Genomic DNA, 19,803 nt, shown 5'->3' with positions numbered 1-19,803 from the left:
AGAGTGGGTTGTTTAACCAACTGAGCTACCCAGGTGCCCCTGAACTACTTTTAAAAAATGAAAATCTTATTTCACTTAGCATAAATCAATCAGAGAAACACAAATACCATGATTTCACTCATATGTGGAATTTACGAAACAAAACAAATGAACAAAGGGAAAAAAGAGGGAGGGTCAAGCCAAGAAACAAACTCTTAACTATAGAGAACAAACTAATGGTTACAAGAGGAAAGGTGGGTGGGGGATGGGTGAAACAGGTATTAGGGATTAAGTAGTGCACTTATGATGATGAGCACTGGGTGGTATATGGAATTGTTGAATCACAACACTGTACACTTGAAACCAATATTACACTGTATGCTAACTAGAGTTATTATGCTGAGTGAAATAAGTCAATCAGAGAAGGACAAACATTATATGGTCTCATTCATTTGGGGAATATAAAAAATAGTGAAAAGGAATAAAGGGGAAAGGAGAAAAAAATGAGTCGGAAATATCAGAAAGGGAGCCAGAACATGAAAGACTACTAACTCTGGGAAACGAACTAGGGGTGGTGGAAGGGGAGGTGGGCAGGGGGTGGGGGTGACTGGTTGATGGGCACTGAGGGGGGCACTTGATGGGATGAGCACTTGGTGTTATTCTATATGTTGGCAAATTGAACACCAATAAAAAATAAATTTATTAAAGAAATAAGTAAATAAATAAATAACTTAAAAATCAGGTTTAAAAGAAAAAAAATGAAAATCTTAGGGTACAGGGAAAGGTGGGGGAGATGGCAATAGAATATGAACAAGTTGGGCTACAGTGGGATACTGTGAGATTTGAAAGGAAAAGATACATGCTTTGTTAAATTGTTGATCTGGCTATGCTTTTAGACATGGAGGTAGGCAGGAGCATGTGATTTAAGGTTAAGTAATGCACAGAAGATAGAAGAAGATGGAGGTTGTGGGAAGAGACATATTGAGGTTCAGTCTCATAAAATGAGACTCTTGACCTCATTATTTGAGTAGTCCTAATACCCGGATCTCTATTTTTGCAGAATATAGGCATCTCTTTGTTTCTTTAAGGAAATCACCTATTTCCTACATTCTATCTCTTTCTCTCAGCCTTATCTTATGTGTGTTGATTTGCTCCAACTTTGGAAGCCACTTTACTACCTCTGAGCAGGGAATCACAATTGAATGTTACAGATACATATCCTAGGAGGACACTTCTCCAGGGGAAAGGTTAAGTGTCTGAGGTTTACTTTCCTAAGAAGAGCCCACAGGTTGGAGAGTCTTCCCCATGGTTTATCTACCCAAGTCCTCCACCAATATTTGTTCAGTGAAACTACTAAAGGAACACAATGACTTTAGCTTCTCATGAGATCTGATTTCAACTGTACAATGGAGATAGCTCACCTTGACATATTAAGCCTCTTTGCAAAGCTATAAACAATAGCTGGGGTGGAAAAGTAGCTACAAGACCTTCTGTGTTTTCAAATCTGAATTTATAGGATTTTATAAATATAAAAGCAGTAGGCATAACACTTAGCAAAATTTAAAATAAAAATTTATTATATCTTATACCTAAGTTAAAACCCAGACATTCAAAATGTTTGACAGGTACAGAATATACTTTAAAAAAAAGAAGATATGATTGAGAAGATGTAAGAGATAAATAGGCAAAAATATTCTTTCTTAATCTGGAAAGAAGCAGGCTGTAGAACATGAAAGGTGACTATAAAACATGAAGAGTAATCAGGATTTGTTGCCCATGAGGGCAGGGTTATCTCTCAACACAAATATAGTCATTCATCTTTCAAGGCACACTTTAGAGAGAAAACAGAGGATTTGCACAGGCTGAGGAAATAAATGGCAGATGTTAAACAGGAAGCAATATAACATGGAAATTCAGTAACTGTTTTTGATTATCAAGTTCAATTTCAAATCTTGGCACAGCACCCACAAATTGTATGGATTAGTTACCTTGTTAATGAAAGCTTCATTTCTCTCACTTGTAATGCAGGACAAAAGTGGTACCTACTCCAAAAAATGGTTGTGAAGATCAGATAAAACCTCTAAAGCACATAGCATAGTGCCTAGAACATGGTAAGCACTCAACACGTGTTCCATGGCATTATGTGCAAGGACGTAGATAAATTCCCAGATAATGAATAATAAACCAACAGTGAGGTCTGTGACAAGCTTCATTTTATGTAAATTATCTATTTCATTTCTTCATTTTGAAGGTCACACATCAGCTAAACAAGATCATAATAAATAAATTTAGAAAGTAAAAACCAGAAGGAGTCACTACTAACTTGAGCACATTTCCCTCAAGGCATAGGTGCTTTTCAAGTTAGTTCCAATCATGTGTCTTTATTGTTTTATTTTTAACATTATATGCCTGTTTCATTTTATAGCAGATTCTTTAAAGGTCACATAATATTCCTTTTACATAGATTATTCCACATAACATTCCATTACATAAGTGAACCATACTTGAGTTTACTATTCCTTACTTTTGTATATTATATCTTAGGATTTTTAATATATTATTTCTCTAAATGATTGTGTAACAACATATTTTATGAAAAACCTGCTTTCGGCACTTAGGGATATTTTGTTAGGATAAATTTCCAAAAGTGAGAATATAACATTAAAGCATGTAACTTTCAAAAAGTTCTTGCTACACATTGCCAATTACACCATTAGCTGTGGTGTGGTCAAGAATTTATATTTCAACGTTATGAATTTTCATTAATAAAAACTGCTAATAGACAAAAATGCTGCCTAATTATTATTTTAATAAATGGTTTCTCAGATTACTAGTCAGGTAGAATAATTTTTCCCTTGTTAAAAAGTCAGTTGTATTTTTTTGTCACTCTTCTTTATGTTCTTTTTACTACATACTGGGGCATTGATGGATTTTCTAATTTAACCTTTTTGTACAATAATAATATCAATAACATGGACCTATGGAAGGAAATCATGATTGCTTCCAAACTTTCACCCCAAGCAGAGGTAGACTTTGGAGGCCACAGCAGAGAAAATCATTGATATGATAGGCAACTAGAATTAAGCTAGCATTAGGAAACCATTATGTAAAGGCATTAAAGATAAGGTAAAGTAGAATGGTAAGGATCATCTGCTCCCCACAGCCTGAGGGTCCTTGTCACAGCTGATCTTGAACATAGCTAGCACCCGAGTTCTGATCTGTTTGGTCTTGGCACCGTAGATGATGGGATTGATCACAGGAGGCAGAAGTAGATAGACATCACCCATGAGAACATGCACAATGGGATCAAGGCTGTTTCCAAAACGGTGTACCACTGAGAGGCCAATGAGAGGAACATAGAAGGCTAATACCACACCGATGTGTGACACACAGGTTCCAAAAGCCTTGGCCCGCTCTGACTTGGAAGGCAGTTGTAGAACTGTTCGTATAATCAGAAAATAGGACAAGGAGATGAAGAGGACATCCACACCCATAACCAACAGAATGGCTGTAAGACCATAGATCACATTGGGCAATGTATCTGCATAGGCCAATTTCATCATATCCTGGTGCACACAATAGGAGTGTGACAGCACATTGGAATGACAGAAGGCCAGTCGCTTGATGAGCAGAGGCAGTGGGATAAAGAAGAGTGATCCACGGGCCACGGCCACCATGCCAATCTGGGCTGTTACTGTATTGTTGAGCACTGCTGCATGGCGCAGTGGGTGACAGATGGCTATATAACGGTCAAAGGCCATGGCCAGCAGGATAGTGGACTCAATAGCTGAAAGAGCATGAATAAAAAACATCTGGGCAATGCAGGCATCAAAAGTAATCTCCCGGGAATCAAACCAGAAGAGGGCGAGGATCTTGGGCATGGTGGATGTGGACAAGGCCAAGTCAATGGCTGCCAACATGCAGAGAAAGAGGTACATAGGAGCGTGTAGGCTGCGCTCTGTCCTTACGATGAAGACAACGATGCAGTTTCCAAATAGTGCCACGGCATACATTGAAAGCAGGGGGAAGCCGATCCAGAAATGGGCTTCTTCTAATCCTGGGATACCAATAAGTACAAAGGTGGTATGTGTGAAGTTGCAGGAACTCATAGCTGGCATCGAGAAGGGGGTTCTGGTGAGGGTGAGGTCACCCTGGCAGCCTGCTAGCCTGCTAGGACATGGAGCACAATCAGAGAGGCCAGCCCTGGAAACCTAGGAACTGGATGCACCTTAGCTCTCCCTCTCCTACTCTCTCTTTCCACTCTTGTAAGCCATTTAAGCTCTTTCATAAACTCTGAAGCCCTCTTCCAAAGGGAAAATGATAGCTCAAATTCATTTATCAATTGCTACTCTCAAGATCTATCTCATTTAAAAATGTTTTTATATTTGTTTGAGAGAGAGAGAGAGAGAGAGAGAGAGCTTATATGGGGGGAGGACCAGAGGAGAGGGAGAAGCAGACTCTGCCCTGAGCATAGAACCTAACTTGGGGCTCAATCTTAGGATCCCAAGATCATGACCTGTGCCGAAACCAAGAGTTGCATACGCAACCAACTGAGCCACCCAGGTACCCCTTGCCATTTACATTTTTAAAAGGGAACCTGGGGAGAATAGTGCTTATCCGAAAAATGTATCCTTTCCAGATTCCTTCAGACTCCGCTTGGCCTGAACCTTCATTACTGGATATTGGGTGGTGCTTTTCTCAGATAGGTATTAAGAGATACCCTATTGAAAACCCTTTCCAGGTATGTTTCCTTTCTTTCCTCCAATTATTCATTCATATTATAAGCATTTACTTATATGATCTATGTACAAGGCTATTTGTTAGGGCGAGGATCTTGGGCATGGTGGATGTGGACAAGGTCAAGTCATTGGCTGCCATTTTATAAGCATTTACTTATATGATCTATGATACAGAGATGAAAGACACATCTTTTGCCCTTCAGATGCCCTACCTGTGGTGGAAGATAGACAAGTAACCAAATTATTTGAGTTTTGGGATAAGTGTTAGCCTAAGGTGTGCATTTAATGCATGGGACAGGGAGAGGCATGATCAGAGGAATCTTCTTGACAGAAATGATTTTTTGTTCAGTCTTCAAACATGATTAGGAATTAGAGAAAGGGAAAATGGGTATACTGAGCCAGTGGGGTTAGGGAGTTTTGTTTTGTTTTATTTCCTTCAGATTTTCAGGATTCTAGGTCTCCAGGCCTAGCAAGGGGAGAAAGAAACACAAAACAACAATTTTTAAAAGAGGAAAAAAAACTAATAAGAAAAAAAGCGACAAGTCAATCTATTAAGTGAAAAAAGGAAACTCTTTTGGGGTCCTCTGAGGAAAGAGAGTAGATCTCTCCAGTGACTTATCCAGAGATGAAAGTGCTGGCAGGGTGTGTGGCCTCCAGCAGATCCTACTTGCCTTGTATGATCCCTTGTGAAGGCTCTTCTCTCTGCTCCTGATGTTTCTCCACACCTGAAATCTGCCTCCAAGCCCACATTCCTTACCCCAAAGAGAACTTGGGGTTGAGTCCTGATACTCCCAGGGATTTCTCTTTTCTGGAATCTCTGGCAACAAGCCATTCATGTTAGGGAAAGCTTTTTGTTTTTGGAAGCCCAGCATTACTCTGCTCCCACCCTCCCACTCAAACACTTAGGCTTTGACTTCATCACTTTCCCTGGCTCCTTAAGCACTCTGGTCTCTAGAGCTCCTTAAGCACTCTGGTCTCTAGAGCTAATTGTCTCTAAAGAGCCAAAGGCTTGGCTTTAATAAGAAGGACCTCTGAATCTTGGAAATAAATCTGCATGTGTCTTCATTAGTGGTGGTAAGGTAAACCTGTTCAACTCCCCAGGATTCTTCTTTACTACTAATCTGGGTCCTTACTGCAACTAGGAGATGCTCTTTCATTTGACTTTAGAGGGGGGAGGGGTTGGAGACCAGCAGTCTTAAAATATAGTGTGATAAAATGGGAACTAAGAGATTTGACTTGGACTATCCCCATCATGGATAAGCAAGGAAGAATAAATCTAAGATTCAAAGGTAACAAAATTCACACCTTTGACCACTCTTTGCTCTTCTCCCTATCCTTAGATCTTATGCAAAGACAATAGCTACTCTCCTTGACAAATATGAGATCACAAATTTCGCCCCAAGTTGCCATCAGAGAATGAAAAACCCTTTTCATAGGCAGATAATTGCATCCTTCAGTGAGATAAAAATAACTTATGTCTTGCATCCATCCAACCATCTATGTATCTATCATAGGTAGCTTGAGGAGAGTCAGCAATCTAAGCAAGTCAGGATGAAAGGTATGAGTAATGCTAAGGAAACTTCCCCGGAGGGAGGCCAGCTCACTGGATCTCTGTGTCCAAGAGAAATGGGGCCCAGAATGAAGGAAAAGACGTGGGGAGGGGTGTTACAGGGAGAGCACAGTAATGTATTCCCCCTTTCCCAAAGCCTCTCACCCATTATATTGCATGATTACCCACAGATATAAGAGTCTCTTTTGGCCACAGAGTTGGACTCTTTCCCCACTTCTCTTTCTGCAAAGCACCTTTTTCTGCTTTGCTGGTAGCAGTCTAAGATTTTGGGCCATTATCTTGTCTCCCCAGTCACCTATCCCAGAAGAACTCAAGTCTCTATCCCATGTTGTTCAGCCTTCTACCTAAAGTGACCCTTGGCTAGAACAAATTTCAGCTTCTCTTTGGGTCTAAATGTGGCTATTGCATTCATTCTAACTTGCCTTTCTGGACTGTCCACTAGTACTCTGGGACATTTCTTCTAAGCCCATGAAGATGTGTGTGGGACACAAGGGGGCTTCTCTCTCCTGCCATGAGACAGTTGTGGGGTCCTCAAGGTCTCTTAAGATGGCAGGGGTTTGCCTTTCCCAACCCTAGGTGAAGTTGCACTCACTTGCAAACCATGCAGTCCTACTGAGAGAGAGCAGCTGGAGCTGGCTTATCCTTTCAAGCACAGGCCTATTTATAACACTGCCTAGGAGGCCCCTGGGAACAAGCTATGGACTGAGGCCCCTGGGGCTTGGCAGGCAAGGGACAGCATCTCTATGTTCACTTGTGTGTCACTCCTACAGGCTTCTCACTATTTCTGTCTGGTATATGTGTTGTAGAGGGATGATTGTGATGATCTATCCCCACTCTTAAATATAACTCAAACTCCCCAGGTAGCAACAGTGATTAGAGCTTTTCATCATTAGCCACTTTGCTAGACATGACAGACATCATGGAAGTATAGTTATGTCCTTGAGCTCTAGGAGTTCACATCCTTTTTAAAAACCAAGATAGGGGATCCCTGGGTGGCGCAGCGGTTTGGCGTCTGCTTTGGCCCAGGGCGCAATCCTGGAGACCCGGGATCAAATCCCACGTCGGGCTCCCGGTACATGGAGCCTGCTTCTCCCTCTGCCTGTGTCTCTGCCTGTCTCTCTCTCTCTTTGTGTGACTATCATAAATTAAAAAATTAAAAAACAAACAAACAACAACAACAAAAAAAACAAGATAGGTGGGCAGCCCCAGTGGCACGCGGTTTAGCGCCATCTGCAGTCCGGCGTGATCCTGGAGACCCAGGATCGAGTCCCACGTCGGGCTCCCTGCATGGAGCCGGCTTCTCCCTCTGCCTGTGTCTCTGCCCTCTCTCTCTCTCTCTCTGTGTGTGTCTCTATGAATAAATAAAATCTTAAAAAAAAAAAAAACAAGATAGGTACACAAAACCAGTAATTCCCAGAACTCAGAAAAAGGGCAGGCACTTCTTCAGTTTCTCATTCTTGGCTTTACTTTCCATTGACGAAATAGACTTTGAGGTAGGAAAGCCACTCTGTAACCTGTGTTACAGATAAGGAACGGATAACATGAAGGCTCTTTGCCCCAGTTACAGAGTTATTAGTGATAATATTGGTTGGAGAACTAGGTATTCTGATTCTATATTTATTAACATTTAACAAATATTATTAGGGACCTACAGTGTAATAAAATATGCAATTTTTTAAAAGCTCACCCTCATGGATTATACATCCTGGTGAGAAGCACACACAGTCCATGGTTACCATGAGAAACAATAGTTTCTCCTTATGACTACCTAAGGAGAAAAATAGAAGTAAGAAGAGAACAACTAAATCCTGGGGTGGGTGGTTGAAATTTTAAATGAATTTGCCAGGGAATGCCTCACATAATGGAGACATTTGAGAGCCCTACAGGGAGTAACAAATATATCCATGTGATCACGAGGAAGACAATTCAAGGAAAGAAGAACAGAAACTACAAATCTTCTGAGAAGGGATGTATCTGGATGTTTAGAATAACAAGGAGGCCAGTGTGCCTGAATAGAGAGAACAAAGGGATGAGTAATATATAGAGAGAATCAGATACATAATAGGGAATTGGATCATATAGGGCTTTATGGGACTTTTTACAGGACAGTTAAGGATTTACTTAGAGTCTGCATTCAGGTAGCTACAAGAGCAGCCATGTTTCTACTACTGCTCTGGCTTTCAGGAAAGTCTCCAAGGCATTGCAAGCTTGTCCACCTTGGTGAGAGGTGACGTCCATCCTGCAAACCACCCATTCCAAAATTGTCCAAAATACCCACTCCCTCATGAGGAAAGCTTGCATATTTTCAGGATAGTGGGGCCACCCATAGGTTAGGATGTGTGTAGGGGGTGGTGAGGTAGGAGAGAAACACCTGTAGAAGTAGTATGAACATCTTGGCTGTCTGGTTCTTTAGACTAAAGTTCCTTCTTATTCTGATTTTTAGGACTCTGTTCCCCAACATTTTTCTCTATGTTTATCTTTCTCTCCCCCAACAAACAAATATTTAGACTGTAAATCTACAGCATCTTAACTTTTAACTTCTTTCCAACAGTGAATGAATGAGTCATAGACATTCCCTGATCCTGGGAATAAGAGTCTATGGTAAGGAAACAGTTACAGGAGAAAATAACTAGGTACTGCAGAAGCACTTGGAAAGGAGTGAGAAGCCAGGAGATGTTTCTGAGAGAAAGTCATTTCTATTCTGAGTCAGGAGAAGGGAGATAGTGAGCGTGCTGAAGAGGGAGGTAACAGCTTGTGCAAAGGCTTGTAAGTGATCCAGAGCAATCACAACTAAGAAATGCAAGTGGTTAGTTGTGTCTGGAGCACTGAACAGAGGGCAAGCAATGAGAGCCAGCTCATTCAGGGTTGTTATTATTTTGTTATGTGGCAGACCCCAGTTTGGGGTCTGGAAGACAGTATGAATGAAACAAAATTATTCTCAAAGAACTTATCTGGTAATGGGGAAACTAGGGAAGAAATAATGGGTATGTAATATTTTGATGGGAAAAGGGAGTGCCAAATATTAAAAATGAGACAGGTAAGGAAGACAGTGAATGCAGACAGAAATAGAAGGAGAGATGTTGTTATTTTTAAGTTAAGGGCCCTGTAATAAGGTAACACTTAGGCAGAGACCTGCATGAGGTGGAGGAGTAAATCACGAGGGTGTCTGGGGGAAGAACATCAAAGTAAGGAGGATAGAAAGTGTGAGGTTTGATGCTGAAGCATGGTTTAGTGAGTTTAAGTAAATATTTGAAGGCTGGTGCAGGTATAGTAGAATGAATAAAGAGGACAGTAGTAGGAGATGAAGTTGGAATGATAGAGGGGAATTAAATCATGTAGATCATTGTGAGATATTATAATGACTGTGAATGTTCCTTGGGCAAGACAGAGACACTGGAACATGTTGAACAAATGACGTGGCATGATCTGTTTTATGTATTAAAATAATCATTCTAACTGCCATGGCGAAAGTAAAGCAAAAGTAGATGAAGGAAATCTGCCAGGAGACTATTATATTTCAGATTCAAGATGATGATGGCTTGACACATGGTGGTAGCAGCAGAGGTGATAGAAAGTTAGAATCTAGGTAGCAATATCTGGAATATCTGAAAGAAAGAGTCATCAGGATTTGCTGATAGGTTGAATGTGGAGTGGGAGAGACAGACAGGTGTGTAATGACTCCAAAAGTTCTATCTCAGCAACATGAAAAATAGAGTTTCAGAGTTAGGGAAGACATGGTTGATATGAATATTGGGATATTTATTTATTTATTTATTTATTTATTTATTTATTTATTATAGTCACACACAGAGAGAGAGAGAGAGAGAGAGAGAGAGAGAGAGAGGCAGAGACATAGGCAGAGGGAGAAGCAGGCTCCATGCACTGGGAGCCCAACGTGGGATTCGATCCCGGGTCTCCAGGGTCGCATCCTGGGCCAAAGGCAGGTGCCAAACCGCTGCGCCACCCAGGGATCCCTGGGATATGTTTTTGGACATGATAAGTCTGAGATGACTATTAAACATTCGAGTAGGATTACTGATACATAATATATTAATCTGGACTATAAATATTAGTTTGGGATTTGCCAGCACGTAGATGAGATTTAAATCTATGATGCTAGATGAGATAAGGAAAAATGAGAATATAATGAAGAAAAAAAAACAGGTCTGAGAACAAAATTGTGGAACATTCCAACATACAAAGATCAAGGAAATGAAGACCAACTATTGTATTGAGACGAAAATGTTATTGTCAAGCAAACTGAGAATTTTGATGTCATTCTGGTTACTAAATAGTTAGTACTATTGTCACTTAATAAACTTCCTGTAGATATGACTGGCTACTACTCCTTCCTTGCTGGATCTGATACCACCTATAGGGCCCATCTTTACTGAATGATATCAATATGTCATTGAAATACGTACTTTAAATATTTGAGAGTTAATGGACATACCCAGGTGGGAAAAAAAATAATTCACTTGCTGGATTAAGCCATTATGTGAAGCATGTGCCACAAATTAAATATTTGCAAGTAAATGACATGAGGTGAAATTCATTTGCAATTCTCAATCATTTTTGAGTTTCTGCTAGGACAGAAAGTTCATGGAAGGCAGAGAGAAATTCTAGAATATGTTTAGTTGGGAGAGAACACCAGGTAGAAATACACTTGTATTTTCAGGTCTGAAAATTCTGTTTTGGGGTTTTTCTCCATAATTTGGTTAAAAATTTCTAGAGGATAGAGTTGTGGGGTTTTTTGTTTATTTATTTGTTTTGCTTCTTTATATTCCCTAGTACAAATTACATGACCCATATATATGTATATATACAAATTATATTCATGTATAATTATACATAGCTTATATTATAGATAGCAATATAGCTAAAGTTAAGAGTGTTGGGGGACCCTGGAGTCAGTTTGCGTGCATGTGAAATACGGCTCTGTTGTTTATGAGCTATTTAAGCAAGTAACTTAACATTTTTGTCCTCAATTTTCTCATTTATCAAAGAAGAAACTACCTTACAATGTTGTTTTAGATATGTGTTAATACATGTAAAAAACACTAAGAACCATGGCTAGTCAAAGGAAGTAATACATGCTAGAAAAAATAATTATTGCAGCTAGAAAAATACTAACTGCACTAACTAAAGGAGTGGCTTTCTCATAATGTGTCATTCTAACTGATCTAAAGTGGACAAAGTCAGGAGATACAGTTTGTTGGCAGGATAAATAACAGTTTAGAATAAACAGTGATGAGTGAGATAAATGCTAGATTTAGGGCTTTATACTATTCATCCTTCTATTCTTATGTCTTCATCCCTTCTATTCATCCCTTCTTTTTTTTAATTATTTTTTTTATTGGAGTTCAATTTGCCAACATCCCACCAAGTGCCCCCCTCAGTGCCCGTCACCCAGTCACCCCAACCCCCCGCCCACCTCCCTTTCCACTACCCCTTGTTCGTTTCCCAGTTAGGTGTCTCTCATGTTTTGTCACCCTCACTGATATTTTCACTCATTTTCTCTCCTTTCCCCTTTATTCCCTTTCACTCTTTTTAAATATTCCCCAAATTCTATTCTATACTTATGTCTCTATCTCATCTGTAAAATGTCAAGCTAACTGATATTCTAAATATATGCCAGCTTTAATTTAAAATTTTTGTTTTATGTCACCAGTTTTATTTTTAAATTGATAACGTAGGCCATCTCTAGAATTCTCTGATTCTACATGTCTTTGGAATAGAGAATTTTTATCACAGCTCTGCGTATCTGTTTTGTCTTCACGCTGTAGATGATGGGGTTCATTACAGGAGGGATCAAGAGGTAAGTGTTAGCAATCATTGTATGAACATAGGCTGGAGCTCGTTTTCCAAATCTGTGAACAAAGGACAGACTGATCAATGGAAAATAGAAAATAGCAACAGCCCCAATATGGGAGATACATGTGCTGAAGGCTTTCTTCCTCTCTTCTGGGGATGCAATGCTGAGGACAGTCTTAATAATCAAAATGTAAGAAAGGAGGATGAGGATTGAGTCCACACCAACAGTAGATATCATGGCTGTCAGCCCAACTGCATTGTTGATCCTGGTGTCTGTGCACGAGAGCTTCATCACATCAGGGTGGAAGCAGTAGGAGTGGTGGAGCACGTTGCTGTGGCAGAAGGACAGTCTTTTAAGAAGTGCTACCATTGGTGTCAGCATTAGTGTTCCCCTGATGACAATTGTCACTCCAATTTGAGCTATTCTGGAATCGGTTAAAATGGTGGCATACCTGAGTGGATTAGAGATGGCCACAAAACGATCAAAGGCCATGGCCAACAGCACTGAGGATTCCATGACAGTGAAGAGTTTAATAAAGAACATCTGTGACAAGCAAGCATTAAAGCTGATCTCCCTGGCATTGAACCAGAATATACCCAACATGGTGACCAGGGTGGATATGGATAGGCCAAGGTCAGTGGTAGACAGCATGGAAAGGAAATAATACATGGGTTCGTGGAGGCTGGGCTGAGTGACAATGGCAAAGAGAATCAGGCTGTTTCCTGAGAGGGCGGTTATGTAGAGAAAGCAGAAGGGAATGGAGATCCAGGTGTGGAAGGCTTCCAGCCCGGGAACACCAGTTAGCAGGAAAATGATGGAAGTAGATGTGGTATTCTGGAAGTTTGACATGCTGGATTAAAAATATAGAGTTCCAAGATGAAACTCTGGAACAACAACAAAACTATATTTTTTGTATTAATCCAATTATGAATAATTTTATTCAAAAACTAACTAAAGAAATATTTATATGCTATGTAAAAATGAATTGCTCATTTAAATTGATAAAGGAATTGTAAGTTTTCCACTGCCGTAGTAGGTACCATTCCTTCTTTTTTTTAAAGATTTTATTTATTTGTTTATTCATGAGAGACACAGAGAGAGAGAGAGAAAGAGAGGTGGGCAGAGAGAGAAGCAGGCTCCATGCAGTGAGCCTGATGTGGGACTCGATCCCCGGACTCCAGGATCACGCCCTGGGCTGAAGGCAGGCACTTAACCGCTAAGCCACCTAGGTGTTCCAACCATTCCTTCTTATATGTGCCCCAGCCCATCATTTTTTTTCCTGTGACCCCTTGCTGGTAGTTAAGTTTATACTATGTGACCTTTCCTTCCACTTCTCTAGCCAGAGATGACGGGACAAAGTGAAAACACTTTACCTGAGATTGGACAATTATATTTCATCCTTTCCGGATTTTCAAATTGTGATAAGGAGGTAGTAGGTTATTTTTTCTGTATGTTTGGCATCAGAGAAAAATAGACTGGGACTGTGGAACAGCAATATTACATCAGCCTCAAGTATAGAAAGCAGAGAAGCTTACAAACAAGTTGGGAAGCCAGAAAATATTGAGAAAGGGATACTTATAATACAATGTAACACATATGAAATGCTGATAGATGGCCTCGGCACCAGTACAGTCATGTGCAGATGTGTAAGGTATCTAACCTTGAAAGTGACACCTGCAATGTAGCATCTAGTGTCTCATTTAGGAGGTGGAGTTAGACACAGACCTATTGCCTCAGGGATAGAGGCCTCTGCCTGCCATATGATACAGCATACTGCCATATTCAGTTAGAGTTCGCTCTTCATCTGCCTGAAGAGTAGTTGTTCTCCGTGTTGTGAAGACATACTTCTCAGGAGATATTTAATAGAATTTTACTATTTTGCCTTGGAGAGAAAGATACCTTTTCTGGGAACATCACACTTTGTTTTTTATTGAGTACAGAATTGCAGGCTATTCAGATGGGTATGTATGAGTTGAAAGAGGGAGTCTTGGAAAAACAGACATTGGGGCTGTGACTGGAGAGGTTCAGTCAGCAAAGTAACTATTCCTCAGGAGAACCTCCTAAGTATTTTCCAGACCACTCAAATTCACCCAGATAAAGTGCCTCAAGGATTCACTAAAGAAATCTTAGTTTAAAAAATTGGGAAATTTTAAATTGAAATCAATGAAAAATTAGAGGGAAAAGATGTTCAAAGTTATATGAATTGACCCAATAAGTAAACCATAACTTTAGACTCTATAGTTTAGAGTCTTGAGAATGTCCTCAGGGAACCAATTAAATTACTATCAGAAATGTTTAATCAAACCTCCTAATGGGAGTAAGAGTTGACAGAAAGGAACCATTAAGAAAGGGCACATTTTGGGGCACCTGGGTGGCGCAGTGGATTAAGCCCCACCTTGGGCTCCCTGCTCAGTGAGGAGACTGCTTCTCCCTCTCTTTGTGTGTCCTGGCTCTCGCTCTCCTTAAAATAAATAAGTCTTAAAAAAAGGGGAATATTTTCTTTTGGTCACTGTTTCTAGTGACTATTGATTGTCATGAATACAACTGACATTATGCTGAAATGAATTAGATACAGACTTGCTCAAATGGCATGCATTTCAGTTAATTATGAAAGTTTGAGAGTTGACAAGTTTAACAAATCTGATGTTTAACAAGTTCTGTTAGCCCTTTTCATAAATATATTGATTTCTGAAAAATATTTTTAGTAACTATATTTAGTTTTAAAAATACATATTGATCAGAAGTGCAAATTAAAACTCTACTTATTAAATTAATAGTACTTATGATAATTAAAAATGGATTCACCTCTCAAATGAATGGATTCATCTCTCCACAAGTCTTTTTTTTTAAAGATTTTATTTATTTTATTTATTTACTTTTTAAAAAAGATTTATTTATTTATTCATTCAGAGAGAGTGAGAGAGAGGCAGAGACACAGGCAGTGAGAGAAGCAGGCTCCATGCAGGGAGCTTGACGTGGGACTCGATCCCAGGTCTCCAGGATCACATCCTGGGCTGAAGGCAGGCACTAAACCACTGAGCCACCCAGGGATCCCTCTCTATAAGTCTTTTTTTATTTTTATTTTTTTATAAATTTTTATTTTTATTTTTTTATAAATTTATTTTTTATTGGTGTTCAATTTGCCAACATATAGAATAACACTAAGTGCTCATCCCATCAAGTGTCCCCCTTGTTTTTGATCTGTTTATTTACTGTTAATTTCCAGAACCTGGGTCTCAGCTTTTGAGGTTAACAACTTCCTGGATTCCATGGCAGCTAGAGTATCTATGAAAAAGGGAACAGTTCAATTGTGTGTTAAAAGAGTTGAGGTATCTGGTGAAGTCTTTTTGGAGAAATCAGTACTTGAAAGATTGCTATGTTTTGTGTAAATAGAAATAAATTATTCCAAGGCTTCTAGAATGGTATATGTGAAAGTATTGAGCCAGAATGAACCTGTAATATATATCCCTTCCTTTGTTCTTGCCTTATACACTCAGAAACTTTAACTGAGCCTACTTTGGGCATAGTGTTGTGTTAGAAGCTAAGGCATATGCCAACAAAACCCCTCTTAGTTTAAAATCAAGTGAGGGAGAAAGAATTATAAATAGTTATTTATAAATAACTTTAACATCTAGTATACAGTGGTGAATGACAAAAAGGGTTATTAGGGGTACAGAGTGCCTCCATATGTGTCACTTAAGTCTGGCTATCGTGAAGACTTTCACAATGCTTATCACTATGACATGCACTGATTGAGTTGTAACTTTTGTTATTGAGTGCTAGGAAATTTTATAAAGAAATCTTTTTTGTAAGTTGCTATCAGAACAATTTCTCTTTCATCCTGACTTCTTCATAGCTCCCTTATTATTTTAAGAAATTTATTCATTACACATTTTCATTCTTGTCAGTTTTTTCCCTTCCCTTTCTTGTTGAGAGAGATCAGAAGAAAAACAATTGTAGGCTGAACTGATCTGAGTCTGGCAGAAGAGAATTCCCTCAAATTCCCTCCTTTCCATTGCTCTACAACTGTGTCTTCCTGTACCCTCTCCTCATCCATGTTGGGTGCAGATGTAGAATATTCCTTATTCCTTTTCCATAGCTAGTATCTAAGCTCTTGATCATCCATCATCAACACTTAGTTCATTTCATCATCAAACTGGGAGCTGATTGGGTATTGTGTCAGCACTAAGGATATGAAGCAAATAAAATAACAGTGGTTTGGTGCTTGAGAAACCAAAGTGTTGTCAACACTTCATCTTTTTAAGACTGAAAACTTTATCTCTAATAAGAGCCCAGTGATTCCTATGAAAATGAAAAGTTACCAGTTTGGAACACCTACTACATGCTAGGCACTGCATATAAGAGGAGTCAAAGACAAAGAAATACCACTAGCTATAAGAGTACATCAGATAAAGTTTTTCTAAGTTAAAAAGACAGAATAGTGTGGAATGGCAGATTCTGAGTATGTGTATACATGAATGTGCCTGTGTGTCAAGAGGAATTAGTTCCAAGAACTCTTACTTGAATAGATGAATTAGAACTGTGTAATGCTTTGATGGGTGGATATAAGTTTATAAGGATGAAAAGCAGAAAAAGGGTGTTCTTGACATAAAAACGTGAGCAGAAACTGAATGAAGTAATAACATGGTTTGTTGGACAGCTACACGAAAATTTAAATACTGGAGCCTTAAATATGATGCTGGGTGACATGGGAGATGATCTAGAGAAATCAGCAGGGCCAGGACATGAACATCTTGCATTCCATGGAAAGGAGAAGGAACTTCAATTTTAACTGCAGAGCATCAAGAGCTAGGCATTTCAAAAATATTTTATGAATAAGTAAACAAATCATTCTTCATTTCTTTTCCCTTAACCCTAACAAAATTCCTTTCCTTCTTTAGTATCTTAGATAGTACCAGTGGCTCCCTTACTGCAGCTTCAATTCTCAGGTTTTGCCCCAAACCATTAATGAAAACTTCCCACAAATTTATACAGATGTTTTCAACACATTCAATTCAACCAAGATATATTGACCATCTTTCTTAACTGGTCCCTGTGCTTTGCTAGTAAGGAAAATAAGAGACGAACCATTTTTTCTCCCTCAATTTCCTGCCTTCTCTTTTATAACAACAACAAATATTCTTGAAGGACAGTCTGCCTGTGTTTATTATTCCTTCACCTTCAGTAATAATCTGGGTTCTTGCTCTAATGACTCTCAGGAAATTCTCCAACTTAGGTCACCAATGACTTTCTAAATGACTTTCTAAATGACTTTCTAAATACCAAGCCTTAAAGTTTATCTTTAGATTTGTTTTCCTCTCCTTCATTTCAAATTTTTGCAGTTTTTAGGCACCGTTTCTTTGAAACTTTCTCCTTCATTAGTTTCAATGATGGTTATTCTATGTTTTTTTTAAATTTATTTTTCTGTCTTTCAGTTGTGGTATTCTTTAAGAGTCTTTTTCTTTCAAGAAGCCCCTGGTTTTTGTTTTTGTTGTTTTGTTTTGTTTTGTTGTTTTTGCTCTCTGATATACTCTCCTTGGGATATCTTAGTTTTTCCCATGGCTTTAAATAGCACTTATATTCAGATGACAGCAAATCTGAAATCTAATTATAGATTCTCCTTGGTTCTATATTTTTTAAGTTAACAGGATCTTTGAAGCCATGGCAAAATGTCTGGCATGAAACTTGAAGGCAGTAATGAATCCTGGAACTAGAGTGAGGTGATCAAATAGACAATTTGGAAAGCTAATAGGCAGCACTTTGGAGAACAGGACAAAGTTCTCTGCTTAGTGCCAGTGAACAAAAGGTGAATAAACTACTTTATCTACCCCTGAGGGATACTCCCACCCATAATCCATCAGACAGCTCAGCCTCAATATGAGCCAGACAGAACTCATTCCTTCTCCCATTCCAAACCTGGCTCTCTCTTCTATGCCTCATTTTCCAGTAAATGGCATCGAACTAACAAATCATCTAACACAGTTACTGCCTTCACGCACACACATACACTCTTCTCCTTCTCTCTCATCTACTACATGCAAATGTTCATGAAATATTTTTTTTAATTTACTTCTAAAGTGTAAAAAACTGGAAAATCAGGAGGTTTCTATTTGAGGACCAAGTAATAGCAATGTGATTCAGAGTGGGTGTTTGAAGTTGTACTTTATTGTCTTTCTCTTAATTGAAAACAAAAATACCCACTCATATCAAAGAATAAAGAAGGGCTAATGGATTTATCAGGGAGAGGTACTAAAATTCCCCCAAACTACTCTTTGTGCTACCATCACCCTGGAATCTGTTTAATCCATCCTTTCCAATCTGTGTACAACCTTTCATCTCTCTTGTGAGATATAAGGTATAGTCTCCTAATTAATTTTCCTGTCCTCTCAGATCACAATAATGCTCTTGTTTTGTTGCACTGTTATGAGCTATAGTTCATGGCTATGTCTTTTACTGCTGAACAGATTATACACCATTATCAATATTGTCCAAACCATTGCTAATGGCATCACTGTAATGTGTGACTGATCTGGGTTCAGATCCTTGTTCAACCACTAACCAGTTTTGAGACTTTTTACAGCAATAATAATAAAAAAATATTAGTCATAATAACAGCTACCAATTATTGGAATTTGTTCTGTGAACATTACAGAGCTAAGATTTGAGAAACATTCTTTTAATTCTCACACGGGGACGCCTGGGTAGCTCAGTGGTTGAGTGCCTGCCCTTGGCCCAAGGTGTGATCCTGGAGCCCTGGGATCGAGTCTCAAATGGGTCTCCCTGCGAGGAGTCTGCTTCTCCCTCTGCCTGTGTCTCTGCCTCTCTCTCTGTGTGTCTCTCATGAGTAAATAAATAAAATCTTTAAAAAAATTCTCACTACAACATCATTTGGAAAGTATTATTAAATTCATTTTGATTCCCTTTTTCTGATAAACTGAGTGTCAGAGGGATTATGAAACATATTGAGAATCACACACAGCTAGTGAATGTCAGATTTTAAACCCAATTTAAAAAATTCCCACATTCATAATCCCCAAAACTATGGTTTCATGTATAAGTAGTATAAACTTTCTTTGATCCAGTTTCCTTATCTATAAGGTAGATTATATTCTGCACCTAATACAGTGCCTGGCATGCAGTAGGTGTTCAAAATTGGTATTTTTTTCATTTTTAGTAAGAATAATTGGGATTAGAAATGAGATCTTTGGCTCCTGTTAACCTCTTTGGTTTTCTCAAGCACCACTAACTATTATAAGTTACATAGCAGCCTGAGTCATTTTCTTAACAAACCATAGGCTATCCAACCCACACTGGGCAGAATAACATGCCCTTTTCTGCAGGTTTCCTGAGAACAAATAATTCTACAAATTCTGCCTCCCACCTCAGCCCACCATCCCGTGGTATCTATCCTAATTCTGCACATTGTGAGGAAAGTCTTCCTGTGAATAAGAAAGTTCAGCTCACCTAGAGTTAAGCCTTTTCACTGAATAAAAGTTTTACTTACAGAGTTTGTACAGCAGTTCTGCTTGTCGCTCTCAGGCTACTCAGAAGGCTGAGGAGACTTTAGATTCCAGGAGAGGACTGAGCTTATGAAGAGACTTAGTCCAGCCTGAATGAAGACAGGTACAGAGCTGAGAGACCCGTTCCTGGTGGTGGTGTCACTCACTGTGCCTCCAGGGGTATGCTGGTTCCCAGAGGAC

General features: G+C 39.1%; 2 protein-coding genes across 2 annotated transcripts; both read right to left on the bottom strand.

Annotated features, from left to right (window-relative positions):
• Positions 1-1,534: 1,534 nt before the first annotated feature.
• On the bottom strand, positions 1,535-19,789 carry LOC112928715 (olfactory receptor 51E2). The gene is made up of 2 exons (XM_026010602.2): positions 19,608-19,789; positions 1,535-4,146 (listed from the first exon to the last, which is right to left on the bottom strand). The coding sequence occupies exon 2, from the start codon at positions 4,095-4,097 to the stop codon at positions 3,126-3,128; it is 972 nt and encodes a 323-aa protein (XP_025866387.1). The 5' UTR covers positions 4,098-4,146; positions 19,608-19,789; the 3' UTR covers positions 1,535-3,125.
• LOC112928716 (olfactory receptor OR51C1) lies at positions 11,030-19,803 on the bottom strand. The gene is made up of 2 exons (XM_026010603.2): positions 19,608-19,803; positions 11,030-12,953 (listed from the first exon to the last, which is right to left on the bottom strand). Exon 2 carries the CDS (start codon positions 12,950-12,952, stop codon positions 12,008-12,010), a length of 945 nt encoding a protein of 314 aa, XP_025866388.2. The 5' UTR covers position 12,953; positions 19,608-19,803; the 3' UTR covers positions 11,030-12,007.

Source organism: Vulpes vulpes, chromosome 11 (assembly GCF_048418805.1).
Source record: "Vulpes vulpes isolate BD-2025 chromosome 11, VulVul3, whole genome shotgun sequence".
In the NCBI taxonomy this organism is placed as follows: Eukaryota; Metazoa; Chordata; class Mammalia; order Carnivora; family Canidae; genus Vulpes; species Vulpes vulpes.
This window is presented reverse-complemented; position numbering and strand designations above follow the sequence as displayed.

Coding starts and splice junctions, on each gene's coding strand:
- LOC112928715 (XM_026010602.2), bottom strand. CDS start 4,097: ATGCCAGCTATGAGTTCCTGCAACTTCACACATACCACCTTTGTACTT.
- LOC112928716 (XM_026010603.2), bottom strand. CDS start 12,952: ATGTCAAACTTCCAGAATACCACATCTACTTCCATCATTTTCCTGCTA.